Source organism: Entelurus aequoreus, linkage group LG03 (genome assembly GCF_033978785.1).
Source record: "Entelurus aequoreus isolate RoL-2023_Sb linkage group LG03, RoL_Eaeq_v1.1, whole genome shotgun sequence".
NCBI lineage: Eukaryota > Metazoa > Chordata > Actinopteri > Syngnathiformes > Syngnathidae > Entelurus > Entelurus aequoreus.
The window spans coordinates 54,957,793-54,974,955 of NC_084733.1; the positions used below are offsets into that span (position 1 = coordinate 54,957,793).

At 37.3% G+C, this 17,163-nt stretch overlaps 1 protein-coding gene across 1 annotated transcript in view; it reads right to left on the reverse strand.

Annotated features, from left to right (window-relative positions):
- Nucleotides 1-17,163, reverse strand: part of hspa4l (heat shock protein 4 like) — a 56,179-nt gene that overhangs the window by 10,879 nt on the left and 28,137 nt on the right. Inside the window, 5 exon segments of the mRNA XM_062042210.1 lie at nucleotides 525-644; nucleotides 715-752; nucleotides 755-815; nucleotides 893-1,024; nucleotides 2,605-2,754. Coding sequence (XP_061898194.1) covers nucleotides 525-644; nucleotides 715-752; nucleotides 755-815; nucleotides 893-1,024; nucleotides 2,605-2,754 — 501 coding nt within the window.

Here is a 17,163-nt window from a genome sequence, read left to right on the forward strand (position 1 = left end):
TGTCACTAAACAATAGAAGCACTATCACTATAGTCATGACTCCCGCTAGTCATAAGCTAGTCCGCACACATGTGGAGGTGCTCTGCATGTTTCCACATTTCGCCTTTCACGGCAATGGTAATGCAAATGACCTGGGCTTGTGGAGGTGTCCTGAATATCTAGATCTCCGCTACCGCAGCGAATACTTTTCATGACAGCTTGTGTTTGATTTCAGAGTAAATGCAAGAGATTCTTTATGCCAGAAACACTTTCTGTGTTTCGCTCCAGTCTTTCATTTTTAGTGTTTACAACACTAATCTCTCTTGCTGCATCTTCTTATTCTCCAGCAGACCAGGTGTGTATGAGCTGTTTTATTTCATTTTAAAATTTCAAAAGAGTTTTGTGGTTCCCCATTGTTTTCTTTAATTTGTGAAACGGGTCAAAATGGCTCTTTGAGTGGTAAAGGTTGGCGACCCCTGACCTAAAGGATAAATACCTGTGTTCATTTTAAAATGGGATGCAGTGAATTGCACAGTAAAAAGCACCTTTTGTCTGTAAGAGTTGACAAACTTCACATAGACTTGAAGCCTCTTGCTAAGCTCTTCAAAAGCCTTCGGCCGGTCCTCGTGCTCTCGGTGCCGATCGTGAATAGGTTGACCCAAATTCTGCAAAGGATGAGACAATCAGCTTCCATAAAAAATTAAAAGGGAGTCTGTGGAGTACATTAAAACAAACCTTGAGTGCATCTAGTTTTTGCAGATAGACATCTTTGGCTGGTGCGCTCCTTCCTCATACAGCCAGTTCTCAGTGTCCTCCAGCAGCAATGTCACCGGTTACTGTCCTATATGCGGGAGACACATTTATGTATTATATATATAAAATACTTCAATATATGATGTTTTTTTTACAAGACACTTACTTCCTCTGTAATATATTTTTCATAGATTCCACAGAGTTTGTTGCGGAGATCATATACATATTCCTCCACAGCATTTTTAGCATCATTCACTTCTTTCACCAGTTTGTCCTGCACAATCATCTGATGCTGTGACCAAGAGACAAGAGCATATTTGTTATCATGGGAAAGATGGTAGAGGAAAATGGCCACCAATACACCATAATATAGGTTTATTGCAATCACAGCTGCTCCATACACACGCAGTTTAGGAAAACACTTATAGTCGCCAGGAGTGTCTATGTACAGTATTCAACTATAAATTGTAATAATATTTGATAAACAATATTCAATAAATATGTTAATATTAATATAATCCATGTATAGCATATAGTCCCATAAAGGCCAGAGTGTCGGGGGGAGAAAGGCATTTATTAGGTGGAAGGCCTTTATTTGTACTGTACAATGCATTTTTGTAAGAATATCAAATTTATTATTTGAAATAGTTTTTTCTCGCAAAAGATATGTTACATATTGTACGTCGAGTCAAACTGCAGTTTGAAACAAAATTCAAATACTATTGTTATTAGAAAGAATGTACAGAAACCCGGTAGATAAAACAGAGGCAGATTGGAAATAGTCTGAGATGTGAAGCTCTCTGGAATATAAAAATGGTTGACAACTACAACCTTAATCATTAGGGAAGCACTTATCATAAGTAAAAATAACGAATAAATATTACCTAAAATTAATATTGATATTGGTCTACTGTTCCGTGTTATAGATGTATTTTCTGTATGATTCCAATCATGTTCACATTTTTGGGGAGTAAAACTTTCTAAATTGAGAGCATTTCCCATCAAATATAGTGCGAAACCCAATGTAAGGTAGCGGAAAGCAAAGCTTCACCATACAAAAACTGAAGTACCATTGTATATACAGTAGAATATATCACTTGGTAGAATATAACAGGCTGAACAGTAAACATTTGCTTAATTCAGTGCTTTTCCAATATGGTGAGGTGTCAGGGTGCGCCACGATAGGCAAGGGACTTCCAGTATTCGTGTGTTTTTCCATTCTTGAATGATAAACATGCCTCCAGCTAGGTGGAAGCAGTCCTGGAAATAATCAACAGGGTCCACCAGGAAATATGACCAAGTACATAACACTTTAGTTTACCACTAATGGGTATAAAAATAAATAAATAATGTCAGGTTCTCATTAGGATTTTAATTTAGGGTGTGTGTGAACATTTTTTGTCTCCTAGACGGGGCTTGACAGAAACAATAATTGAGCACAACAGTGGAGGACATATAGTACACAGACTTTGATCCTGTACTTTAGTTATTAAAGGTATATTAGTTGTTAGATTCAAGTCTTTGTATCCACACAGAAATTCCCATTGCCTAAAGGATGCAGCTGCCACGAAGATGGATGAGAATTGTTAGTTCCAAAGAGGTTCTAACATTACACGGCTTTATCATATTGTCAAAGTGAAATAAAAAAAAATGTCCCCAAAGAGTGGCATAAAAAAAGTAATAATTGAGAAGTTAATTCAAGAGAGATAACTTGAGACATGGCATCTATACACACTAGTCATAAAGCTTTAGTAAAAAGTTTGTAATAAAGCGTGTCATCTGTTCAGTCATTGCCTCTGTGATTATGTTAGTGGCTTGGCTATAACCTTGATTTTTAAGAGGTGTTGATGGAAGACCATGAAAGGCACTCACCTCATACTGGACAAAGTTGCAGAGCACTTCACGGTCGAGCTGTCTGATGTTGTTGGCCACGATGGGCAGGTCAGCACTCTTTGCCTTCACTTTGGCCTTGCACCCTAATTCTGCCGCTGGATCCTGCTTCTCCCCTGCACCAGTTCCCTCCTGCAGTGAAAAGCACACTTGCAGACTGTTTGCATACAACATTCTTTATGACGCATTTTGAAGGACATGGCATTTAAACTCTGAATCAGCCTAATAGCGTAAGGCTTTTTTGAAATAAATTCAGTAATGCTGTTTAACAATTAGTTTGTTTACCAGATAAATCCCAGGGTTGCTGTGGATTAATTTAGATTATCACAAATAAATATATTTGTATTATTTTGCATTGAGTAAACATAGTCAAGAAAGAAGGGAATATATACACTACCGTTCAAAAGTTTGGGGTCACATTGAAATGTCCTTATTTTTGAAGGAAAAGCACTGTACTTTTCAATGAAGATAACTTTAAACTAGTCTTAACTTTAAAGAAATACACTCTATACATGCTAATGTGGTAAATGACTATTCTAGCTGCAAATGTCTGGTTTTTGGTGCAATATCAACATAGGTGTATAGAGGCCCATTTCCAGCAACTATCACTCCAGTGTACTAATGGTACAATGTGTTTGCTCATTGGCTCAGAAGGCTAATTGATGATTAGAAAACCCTTGTGCAATCATGTTCACACATCTGAAAACAGTTTAGCTCGTTACAGAAGCTACAAAACTGACCTTCCTTTGAGCAGATTGAGTTTCTGGAGCATCCCATTTGTGGGGTCAATTAAACGCTCAAAATGGCCAGAAAAAGAGAACTTTCATCTGAAACTCGACAGTCTATTCTTGTTCTTAGAAATGAAGGCTATTCCACAAAATTGTTTGGGTGACCCCAAACTTTTGAACGGTAGTGTATATATATATATATATATATATATATATATATATATATATATATATATATATATATATATATATATATATATATATATATATATATATATATATATATATATATATATATAAAGATATATATATATATATATATACACCCACAAACACACACAGTCTTTGATTGAATGATTGATTGATTGAGACTTTTATTAGTAGGTTGCACAGTGAAGTACATATTCCGTACAATTGACCACTAAATGGTAACACCCGAATAAGTTTTTCAACTTCTTTAAGTCGGGGTCCACAATTGATTCATGATACAGATATATACTATCAGATATATACTATCATCGTAATACAGTCATCACACAAGATAATCACATTGAATTATTTACATTATTTACAATCAGGGGTGTGGAGGGGGAGGAGGGTTAGGATATGGACAGCAAGTAGTGGACATAGAGAGAGAGAGAGAGAGAGAGAGAGAGAGAGAGAGAGATCAGAAGGCATAAGAAAAAGTATCTGCATTTGATTGTTTACATTTGATTATTAGCAATCCGGGGAGGGTGTTAGTTTAGGGTTGTAGCTGCCTGGAGGTGAACTTGTATTGCGGTTTTGAAGGAGGATAGAGATGCCCTTTCTTTTATAACTGTTGGGAGCGCATTCCACATTGATGTGGCATAGAAAGAAAATGAGTTAAGACCTTTGTTAGTTCGGAATCTGGGTTTAACGTGGTTAGTGGAGCTCCCCCTGGTGTTGTGGTTATGGCGGTCATTTACGTTAAGGAAGTAGTTTGACATATACTTCGGTATCAGGGAGGTGTAGTGGATTTTATAGACTAGGCTCAGTACAAGTTGTTTAACCCTGTCCTCCACCTTGAGCCAGCCCACTTTGGAGAACTGGGTAGGAGTGAGGTGGGATCTGGGGTGGAGGTCTAGAAGTAACCTGACTAGCTTGTTCTGGGATGTTTGGAGTTTAGATTTGAGGGTTTTGGAGGTGCTAGGGTACCAGGAGGTGCATGCGTAATCGAAAAAGGGTTGAACGAGAGTTCCCGCCAGAATCCTCATGGTGCTTTTGTTGACCAGAGAGGAGATTCTGTAGAGAAATCTCGTTCGTTGGTTAACCTTTCTGATTACCTCGGTTGCCATTTTATCACAGGAAAGATTAGCCTCTAGAATGGAACCTAGGTAGGTGACCTCATCTTTCCTGGTGATAACAATGTCACCCACTTTTACAGTGAAGTCATTGACTTTCTTAAGGTTGATGTGGGACCCAAACAGGATGGATTCCGTTTTACCCAAGTGTATGGATAGCTTGTTGTCAGCGAGCCAGGTGCAAGTTCTACAGAGCTCAGCACTGAGGATTTTCTCCACCTGTGACTTGTCCTTGCCGGATACCAGCAGGGCCGAGTCATCCGCAAACAAAAACAATTCACAGTCGCATGCCGATGACAAGTCGTTTATGTATATTAGGAACAGTAAAGGTCCCAATATACTGCCTTGGGGGACTCCACAGCTCACCGAGAGGGGGGGGACACGGTGCCGTTCACCTCTACCACCTGCTCCCTCCCCTCCAAGTAAGATTGCATCCAGCTCCATGAGGTTTTGTTAAATCCGATTGCTCTGAGCTTATCCAACAGTATAGCGTGGTTAACGGTGTCAAAGGCCTTCTGAAGGTCCAGCATGACCATGCCGCAGTATTTGCCCGCGTCCACCTCATGTTTGATGTGGTCGGTCAGATAGAGAAGGCATGTGTCAGTGGAGTGGTTAGTTCTGAAGCCGGATTGGAATTTGTACATGAGTTTATTAGTGGCCAGGTAACTATCGACCTGTTCATAAACTATTTTCTCCATTACTTTCGAAATGGAACTGAGAATAGAAACAGGTCGGTAGTTGCCAGGTTCCAATTTGCTTCCTTTTTTAAAGAGGGGAGTTACTATTGCTATCTTAAAATCTTTTGGTACTTGGCCTTGTGTAATTGATAGGTTTATTATGTGCGTGATGATCGGGGCAATGATGGAGGCAGAGTCCCTGAGGAATCTGGAGGGAATATTATCAAGGCCGGTGGCCTTGTTTGGGTGGAGCGCGCTCAATTTTTTAAACACCTCATCAGCTGTGACCATTTCTAATTTGAAATCATCGTTGGATACGCCTAGCTTTCTGTAGAAGGCTTTAATGTGTTCTACACCAAAGCGACCAGAGTGGTGGGACAGCTTGTTGACAGAGTTTGCGGCTATGCTGGTGAAAAAGGTGTTAAGTCTGCTAGCTACCTCCATTTTGTCAGTAATGAGGGAGTCACCCTCCTTGATGCTGATGTTGGTGAGTCTGGTTTTAAGTTTCTGGCTGCAACCAGGAAGCTGGTTGTTGAGAATTTTCCAGAGCTCACATGGCTTATTTGTGTTTTCCTCTATTTTGTCGTAAATGTAATTTTTTTTTAAGGATTTAGTCAGGTTGGTTGACTTATTTCTTAATTTATTGCATTGCTTTTTGAGAGTTGAAAGGAGTGATTTGAGGTTGATATTATTGGGTTGTTTATGTACTTCTGTTTTACATTTTTGGTATTCAGAGTATTTTCTGTCTCTGTCTTTTATGGCAGCTAATAGGTCCGGATTCATCCATGGTTCCGAGCGGGCTTTGATCCTGACTGTTTTCACGGGAGCCATGTCATTTAGTATCTTTAGGAACGCTGTTTTGAAGCGATCCCAAGCAACATCGACCAGATTGCTCGCGAGCACAGGGGACCAGTCCCAATCATCTCATTTTAAATTGAAATTGGCATTGGAGTATTTTTTGAGGGATCTGGATTGGGCTGTTATGTGGCCATTGGCTTTGGGTTTAGCTATTTTGCGGGTGCAGAAGGTTAGATAGTGGTCGCTAAGACCACAGATCATGACCCCACAATTTTTTATTTTAGGCCGGTCTGAAGTGAGAATGAGATCTATGGTTGATTGGGTGGAATCACACACCCTTGTAGGTAGCGCTATTAGCTGGTAAAGACCATGCAGATTACAAAACTTGCAGTAGGATCTGAAGACAGGCACATCTTGGTCGTGGTCAAAAGTTTACATACACTTGTGAAGGACATAATATCATGGCTGTCTTGAGTTTCCAATAATTTCTACAACTCTTATTTTTTTGTGATAGAGTGATTGGAGCACATACTTGTTTGTCACAAAAAAATATTCATGAAGTTTGGTTCTTTTATGAATTTATTATGAGTACTGAAAATGTGATCAAATCTGCTAGGTCAAAAGTATACATACAGCAACATACATTATCAATTTTGGTGATGTAAAAAAGTTACAATCAAATCAAATTAGCTTCATGGCATGGCCTCTTAACTTCATGTGCGTGATTATGATTGACGACACCTGTTGACTTCTCTGAACCCATTTAAATAAGGCTCATGTCATTAGACTTGGTTACAAACGCCAAAAGGAAAGTCAAAGGAACTCAGCGCAGATCTGAAAAAACGAATCATTGACTTGAACGATTTAGGAAAATCACCATTTCAAAGCAGTTTAATGTCCCAAGAGCAACTGTGCAGACAATTGTTCGTAAGTATAAAGTGCATGGCACAGTTTTGTCACTGCCACGATCAGGAAGAAAACGCAAGCTATCACCCGCTGCTGAGAGAAAATTGGTCAGGATGATCAAGAGTCAACCGAAAACCACCAAAAAGCACGTCTGCAATGAATTGGAAGCTGCTAGAACATAGGTGTCAGTGTCCACAGTCAAGCGTGTTTTGCATCGCCATGGACTGAGAGGCTACCATGCAAGAAGGAAGCCCTTGCTCCAGATGCGACACCTTAAGGCTCGTCTAAAGTTTGCTGCTGATCACATGGACAAAGATAAGACCTTCTGGAGGTAAGTTCTGTGGTCAGATGAAACAAAAATTTAGCTGTTTGGCCACAATACCCAGCAGTATGTTTGGAGGAGAAAAGGTGAGGCCTTTAATCCCAGGAACACCAAGCCTACCGTCAAGCATGGTGGTGGTAGTATTATGCTCTGGGCCTGTTTTTTGTTGCCAATGGAACTAGTGCTTTACAGAGAGTAAATGGGACAATGAAAAAAGAGGATTACCTCCAAATTCTTCAGGACAACCTAAAATCATCAGCCCCGGAGGTTGGGTCTTGGGCGCAGTTGGGTGTTCCAACAGGACAATGACCCCAAAAACACGTCAAAAGTGGTAAAGGAATGGCTAAATCAGGCTAGAATTATGGTTTAAGAATGGCCTTCCCAAAGTCCTGACTTAAACCTCATTGAGAACATGTGGACAATGCTGAAGAAACAAGTCATTGTCAGAAAACCAAATGCACCAATTTTTGTCAAGAGGAGTGGTCAAAAATTCAACCAGAAGCTTGCCAGAAGCTTGTGGATGGCTATCAAAAGCGCCTTATTGCAGTGAAACTTGCCAAGGGACATGTAACCAAATATTAACATTGCTGTATGTATACTTTTGACCCAGCAGATTTGGTCACATTTTCAGTAGACCCATAATAAATTCATAAAAGAACCAAACTTCATGAATGTTTTTTGTGAAAAACAAGTATGTGCTCCAATCACTATCACAAAAAAATAAGTTGTATAAATTATTGGAAACTCAAGACAGCCATGACATGTTCTTTACAAGTGTATGTAAACTTTTGACCAAGACTGTATAAAGCGGTCTGTTACTAAATGTGTTATTACTATGCTATTTTGAACTGAAAGTACATCAGTGGAACAAACTCCTTTCTGCAGAGTTTAATACTTTGTCGGTCAATTGTTAGGTCATGTTTATTTGAACTAAAATTTCCTATTGAGTGTCATATTAGCGTCCTTCATATTGACTTGTTTAGTCCTACAGCGTGTCACGACCGGATCAACTGCACATTTAAGCAATAAACAATGGTAACACTACTTGAACAAACAGACTGAAATACATTGCTAGATACGATTCAGGGATTTGGGGTCATTCTGCAGGAAGTCATTTATGATGGAATAATCTGCATTAACGTGTACATTTTGACAGCCCTACCATACAGTATTGTGGTAGAATTTCTGACCTTTTGACCTATATTTCTTGTCTTTTAAGAATGTCCGCTCATTTTCAATTCTCTTGTATTTTGTGCCATTGAATGGACCAGTTGTGGGACAAAAGTGAATATTAAGTCGTGCCAACCTGTCTACAGAATGTGTTGACTGTCTAAAGGATTCGAGTTGTTATGGAACAGATAGGGAAAACAACAAGACATTGACGCATTTAGATAACAAACAATGACGCACAAGAGACATATAAAAAATGGCAGAACACCGGAACTCGACAGTGATTTTGGCTTGTGTGTATCTTGTTTACTCCGGAGTAACATGTGGTCTGTCTGCACGGCCAACTTAATTCAACCTGCACTTCTGATAATGGGTAAATAAATTTGTTGTACTAAACTACTTTTGTTGCCTGTTTAAGCTTCGGACAATCCACTACACAAATTGGCGTCACGAACAGGATGGTTTAGAAGCTACAGGTCGACAGCCGCTCCCGCTCTCTCAGTCAGGCAGACAGTGTGCTGCACGCGCGCATAACAAGGTAAGCGTTTTGCTTAAAGTGTAAACATGTTCTGCCTGGAGAGAGCCGGATCGATAAGACTAATTGCTGAATCTATTTTTGATAAAAGATAGGTTTAGTCAGGTTCTCCAAAAACAACCTGGAATGGGGTAAATTATGGTTGGATTGAGTTGTTTTATATGTGATCATTTGTCTGTGTGTTTGTTGAAAACTTGTGATTTCTTGTTTTTAACATAAGGGGATTGTTATTAGAATTTTGGTGGTTTGGAGTGTAGAAGCACAGACGATGTGAGACGAAAAATTTCTTTTAACCTCTCCATCCTCTGTCGTTGCTGGCAGAGGATGCTTCTTTCTGCAAGTACATCAGAATTAGCCAGAGTTGGACAAAGATACATTTAAGGCAAGGTTTGCTAACTGGTGTGACATTTGGCCCATATAAAATTGATACGTCTGTGAAAGTGCGAGACACCTGTCTATGTGGAAACTGCAGCGGTCCCTAGTCCTTGTGACTCAGCGTGTAAAAAAGCCACATATTAGGTGACCATTCAGTGACTCTGGTAAAGGAGATCAACTGAGCCAAGTTGTCACGAATCTGTTTAATGGCTGCAGAATAGACAGGTGGCGTCTCGGGCTCCATATGGTAGAGCTTTGGTGAAACTTGGTGAAACTGTATGGACTGACCAGACATGATGACTGTAGAGCATTGGGTGATTATCAGTGACTCTATGGTGCTTTTATGCTGTTGCCGTGTATTGGTCAGGGAGTAAAACCAGGGGCTGCTCCGCTGAACGGGTTAATCGCCGTTGTATGAGTAATGATGGGACCTGTGTTTGTTAATGAGACGGCCGATTCCACAAAAGCATGCATGCATTAGTTGTTTATATTGGTCCGGACCAGGGGGGCGTAGTTTGTGGGAAAAATGTGTGTGTTTTTTTAAATTTATATATATATATCTGCGTATTGTAACAACATTTGTGTAGCACCTGGTTTCTTATCTGTTTTAATTCCCCTCTGAAAAAATCAACCTCTCCCCTCACGCTTTTTTCGCACCCACGCTGATCTGCAAGAGCTGGGAAATTGTCCAAAATGTGTGTGCTTGTGACGAAATAGACACAGTTATGTACAGAAAACATATGAGTGAATGATCCATCCATACAATTATCTTCTTCCGCTTATCAAGAGGTTGGATCGCGGAGGCAGCAGCCTAAGCAGGGAAGCTCCCCCTCTTTGGCGCTGCGAGCGAATTCCAGTCATTTGGATTTGTTTTTAACTATACTGGTGATTGTGACTGTGCGATATTACAGTTGTTTTACACACTGAGATTTTGAGTACGGGAAAAAAGGCTCTTGCTCGCTGGTAAATTCTCTGTGTGAGTGACTGTGTGACGCATATAAAGAAGAAAAAAAAAAGGAGTCTCAGCTGGGAGACATTTTGAGATAAGAGTGTGTCAGAAGTGGCGAGGCTGTGTGAGTGTCAGCTGTACGAGCTGTGGGCCGAAGAGGTGTGACACTGTTAGCATAGCATTGAGCTAGTTTAGCATTGAGCTAGGTTAGCATTGAGCTAGGTTAGCATTGAGCTAGGATAACATTGAGCTAGGTTAGCATTGAGCTAGGTTAGCATTGAGTTAGGTTTAAAGAATAAATAAATAAATAAATAAATAAAAAACTATATATATATATATAGTCGACAGCTGTACTCAATCTGAAGAGAAGGCTGACAGGTTGGTTTTGATAATAGGAAAAATAAAATATACTGTATATGAATAAATAAACATTTAAATATCAATACATACATTTGGACTGGGACATTGAAGCATTGTTAAATTCATTAGTCATTAATTATGTGTGTAATATATTGTATTGAACAGCCTTGCTGCTTATCTGATCCATCCAGTTCCTAGGTGGAAGTTGAGACAAACACACACACACACACGCACATCATAGAGTACGACACACTGTAACTTTGAATTAATAGTTATACAACAAATAAATTAATAATATTGAATTTAAATTTAATACAGATAAATTGATTATACATTGACATTTTAATTTTTTTAGGAATAAACACACAATGAAATAAAAGCTAAATTTATATTCTAATACATCTAAGGGCATCTGTGCAAACTGTGAAACATAGAGTCTGAAGAAGTACAGAAAAGAGGCGCCAACACTCAGCGCCATTGTCAAAACAAAACGTAGAGAAGCGTTAAACAAATTCTAATCAGAAGGAAGACAGACCAAAATATGAGAACTTAAGTAAACAGACAGCAAGTAAACCAGAAATAATAATGTAAATAAATAACAAAGAAAGCAAATTTCTATGTGACATTGGTGCATGTAGAATTACATGTAGAGAATAAAACTAAATGGAAATAACTGTCTGCAAGATGAGCATGACGTCATGAATTGTGCTCGGGTTAGTAATAGATAGATAGACAGATAAAACGTTATTGATTCCTTCAGGAGAGTTCCCTCAGGAAGAAGAAGTAAAAAGTAAACAGTAACTAATAAGGGTATAAATGGAAACAAAATAGAAACATATTACAAGGAGAATAAAAATAGAACAGTAAAATAAGAGAAACTAGGCATTAACGACCATGATATAAAAATGTATTGCACTGTTATTGTTTTGCATTCCCTGTCATCCTAGCCCCCCCAAAGAGGAGTTGTACAGTGTAATGATGTATGAGACAAAGGATTTTTTATAGGCTACACCAGTAGTTCTCAAAGGAGGGTATGGTGTTTCCGCCCGGATAAAAAAGGGAGGTACTTGAAGGTATGCCAAGGGGTACCTGAGATTTTAAATATTTTAAAATAGCGACAATTCAAAATCCTTTATAAATATAATTATAGAAGAGTAATTCTTCAACAAAATAAATATTTAGAATTAAGTTCACGAGCCCAGATGGATCTCTATTACAATATCCAAAGAAGGTTGATGATTGATTATATGTATAGAAATCTTTATTATAATGTAATCACTTGTTTAATTTTTAAAACGTTTTAGTTATTCTTATTTTTTTGTTTGTCCAAATAAGTCAAGTAAGACCACAACAAATGAGCAATATGGTGCACTGTTATACAATTTAATAAATCAGAAAATAATGACATTATGCTGTATTTTATTTCTTTATTTTACTGGGAAAAAAGGTTGAAAACCACTGCCCTAAATCATATCTAAAGCTAAAATTATTTTATAAGACTGATTATTTTGGATTATTGTGTTTGTATTGTGAGAGAAGGAGAGAAAGTGAGAGAGAGAGGAAGAGAGAGCAGGTGAAAAAACAGATTGAGGGTGAAGAGGATGGTTTGAGAAAATATGGGAAAAGGATGTTTATAACCTTACGTTATGTGAATGGTTTCTAGGAGAACAGAAAATAGAAACATTGTGTGAAGTGTAAGGAAGAGATGGATACAGGATGTTGTTTGTAAAGGAAAACAAAAGTGAAAAAAAGATGAGAAAGTGACAAATGAAGGTATTCGTAAATGGTATGCTGTTGATTGTGGTTAGCTGCAAGTTTGTTTATTTGTTTGTTTGTTTAGTTGTTTGAGTGAAATGGGAAGAAATCAATAGGAATAATTACATGCAAAATGGAATAAAACTATGAGTGCGATAGATAATGAATGAATAAATGAAATAGGTTTATTTTGGTCATATAATCAACCATCAACCAATTTGTGTGAGCAGTTTAACAGTAAATTAGACATATTAACAATCATACACATTTACACACAGAACAAAAAAGAAAAAGAATGACCGAAAAAAAAAAAAAAAGAATAGGCGGAAGCCAAAGCTTATATTGGCCTATGATATACATTTACTGAACATTAAATTACCTGGAACATCAACGTTAAAAGATGAAAGTAATTGTTACTATATTTTATAATGTTCAAAAAACTTTACTTTTCAAGGGTCTCCAAAACCATAACAAAAAACTACATGTGTTCAGCTCATCACTGAGGATGGTACATCATTTAACTCCTAAAACTGAAATACATTTGTGTTTTTATTTTATTTTACTTGACCTATTTCAAAAATCAATATCCCCCGTAAATGATAGTTTTCTCCTCATAATGTAAACAAGCTAAGAATACAAACTGGAAGGCTGTTGTTCTTTACTCGGAAACATAATTGCCATTGTTTTCAAATTAAATTATCTGAACATTTAACACATTATGACTTATAAAAAATAGATTGGTATGATCATAACAATAATGCTTTGTGTAATATTGAAATGAGCCTTTTAAGTTTAAGTATTGGGTCTATATTTCTTCTATAAACATTTCCCCAAACTTCAAAACAATATTACATATGGAAAAATAAATGAATAATATAACATGTGCAGACATTTCTTATTCAGCATGTGTTTTACTTTTTAATAGCAATGGATTTGGATATTTTTCTTTAATATGTTCAATATGCGGCTTCCAACATATTAATGATCAATTACTATTCTCAAGAATGTAGTTCATATGCTCTGTCAATTTCCACTTGATTCAACTTTAATTTGTGTTTCACAATTTGACTTTGCACCCTGGACAGGTCGCCACCTCATCACAGGGCCAACACAGATAGATAGACAGACAACATTCACACACTAGGGCAAATTTAGTCTTATTCATTTCTACATATTGAGATCTATTACTTAAAATAACTACTTAACCACTGTTGTGAAACACCTTTCTAATTTATGGGAGTATTGGGATAGGATTGAGGAAGATGTCTGCTGTGGTGGTGGTTAGTTTGGAAATTAATTTAATAAAAGTAACTTTAAAGTGCAGTCTGACATTTTAGTTTGGAGTAATTTATAGTTTTATTTAGACATTGCAGTACACCATACCATACGCCCGGGAATCGTTTTTGGTGATTTGGCTCCCAAAATTTTTTGTAGTCTTTGGTGTGACTCGGCCGGGGTTTTGAACTTGCGACCTGCCGATCTCAGGGCGGACACTCTAACCACTAGGCCACTGAGATGAAGGAGGCAAACCAAATCTCAACACCTTTCAGTTAGCTATAGATTTTAATGAGTATAATGCGAATAACTATAACTTTACAACCGTTTGCTGTGAATAGTGTTGAATAATAATTACAAATAACAGCCTACATTAATAAATAGAATAAGAGCCGATATGTAAAGTGTTAAAAAGAGGAGAAGTGTGATTAGGGCTGGCGCTTAGAGCATGGCCTTGTGTTTGTTGTGACTAGGTTGGATAACCAGTCGGAGACAGGCAAGGCAATGATATGCAGCTTTGTTTGTGTGGCGTTTTTCATGCAACAAAGTGAAATGAAAGAAAATAAAAGCAAAATTAAAATGCAGACAATAAAAATAAACACAGTGCGGACGTTAAGTTAAAAGATTAAAAGATTTAGCTGAAAGATAAGGAGAAACGTGAATAAATACATTCTTTTGTTTTGGAGAATATCACGTACAGCAGGAGGTCAGAGTGCAAGCATACGCCTACTGATAGACAAATGATAGTTTAAATTAACTTATAGATAATCTTTAAGTGAATTAAAAGGGTACTTAAATACACATGAAGTAGTACGTATAATCTTTGAATTAAGGTTATTGATTAGCAATTAATGGGATAGTTAAGACTGTAATTTTAAAACGTGATATGCAAAATTGAACTAACCGAGAGGATATGAAAACGATGGGTGTACATGTTTTTGAGTTCCAAATTCTGGAGGAAAAATCTCAACAAAACGTAAAACCATACAGACGGACTTGGGTGGTAGCCACGGTTGTGCTAAGTCAAGCGAGGGTGGAAAGGATATGCAGCAGGGGGACTGCCAACTTCTCTGAACAAGACAAGCTCCAAAGTTGTAGCCAGAACATGCTCACAAAAAATACAGGTGTGACAGCAGGACGAACAGCAGGATACAAACAGACCCCTGCTGGACATAAGTGTCAACGGAGAATGTTCAACACAATCTTTGAAGCATTCCTTTGTGGTCAACCTGCACACACCTTGTAATGACCTGCTTACGAACTGTGCCCTGAGAATTCAATACCGCACAGAAGGAACTTCCTGATGTTGCCTGACAGCACGACATTTCATTTTCATTTCATTTTCATGTTTATTTCGAATATGTAGACAAAACAAAAACAAATTTTGAAAAAAAACAACAAAAAAGCCATTCAAGAATGAATAACAAAAACAATAATAATAATAATAATAATAGTAATAATAAAAAGCAAAAGAAACAAGAAATGAAAATAAACATTTAATGTAAACATATCCGAAAAGGAGTGAGAAGAAGTAAAAACTTATGTACTCCCACCCCTCTTATTACTTACTGTATGTTTAATAATAATAATAATAGTATATAAAAATGTTATGTCATATAAATACATATACATATATAAGCATGTACACACATATACATACATACACATATACATTATATATATATATATATATATATATATATATATATATATATATATATATATATATATATATATATATATATATATATATATATATATATATATATATATATATATATATATATACACATACACATACATACATGTACATCCACAACACACATTTAACAAGTAACTATGAATGTGACACAACAGCGTGTATACATAGTATACATATACATACACATACAAACCCACTGACTCTTAGTGCAGTTCACTATATCCTGTGAACAATATATTTTTGTACATTCTTTTAAAAACATTGATGCTTGGACTTTGCTTATGTACTTCGCTCAGATTGTTCCACAACTTGACACCTGTGATGGAAATGCGAAAACTTTTCATGGTGGAATTTCTCATCTGAATTTTAAAATTGAGTTCTCTCCTCAAACTATGCCCCCCCTCACGTTCACTAAACATGTTTTGAATGTTCAGTGGTAACAAATGGTTCCTAGCCCTGTACATAGTTATTGCTGTTTGACATGAGACAATGTCGGTGAATTTTAATAATTTAGACTGTAGAAATAGTGCATTGGTGTGTTCCAGATAGCCGACCTTGTGAATGGTCCTTACTGCTCTTTTTTGTAAAATGATTAGTGACTAACAAACTTTTGTAATTGTTACCCCAGACTTCAGTACAGTAGTTTAAGTATGGCAAGGCTAAAGAACAGTAGAGAGTGTGGAGTGACTTATGATCCAGAACCTGCTTTGCTTTGTTTATGACTGCTATACTTCTTGCTACTTTGTATTTTACATGTGTAATATGTGCTTTCCAGCTGAGCTTGTCGTCAATTGTTACACCAAGGAATTTGATTTTGTGCACTTGCTCAATAGCCACCCCATCAATTTCTATCTTCAACTGTGTGTTTAACCTGAACCTGCCAAAGAACATAAACTTGGTCTTGCTCACATTCAAAGATAATTTGTTCCAGTCAAACCATAATTTTAGTTTATACAACTCTTCATTTATGTTCTTTTATAATGTATCTAGATCATCACCAGAGCAAAATACATTAGTATCATCTGCGAAAAGTACCATAGAGAGCAACTTGGATACTTGGCAAATATCATTTATGTACAGTATAAAAAGTTTTGGTCCCAATACTGACCCCTGGGGGACTCCACAAGCAATGTCCAAGCAATTTGAGCTATGGTTTCCCAGCTTCACAAACTGTTTCCGTCTGTCCAAATAGCTTTTTATCCAGTCTATTGCCATACCTCTTATACCAATTTTCTCCAGTTTATTAATTAATATATTGTGATTGATAATGTCAAAAGCTTTTCTGAGGTCAATGAAGATGCCAATTGCATATTGATGATTATCAATTGCGTCTGTGATTCTTTCAATGGACGACATCAGCTGACAACTACTGGGGACGCCTCCCAGGAACGAATGGAAGACGGGGACTGCTCCAACGGTCCTAGCACTGGCTGACGGAGGTGCGTTCGTGTGTCCTGCCACCCAAACCGCCAAAGTGTATGATCACCAATTAGACGACTCATAATAGGAGCCTTTTGACTCTTATATATGGTGGGACTCAAGGTATGGCCGCTCATGTGAACTATCCTTACAACAATTAGAATGGTATAAGATGGACAACTAATGACCCACATTGTTCCTTTGCTCTCTGTCCTGCCTACGAAACCAAAAATGTAGGTCAAATGATA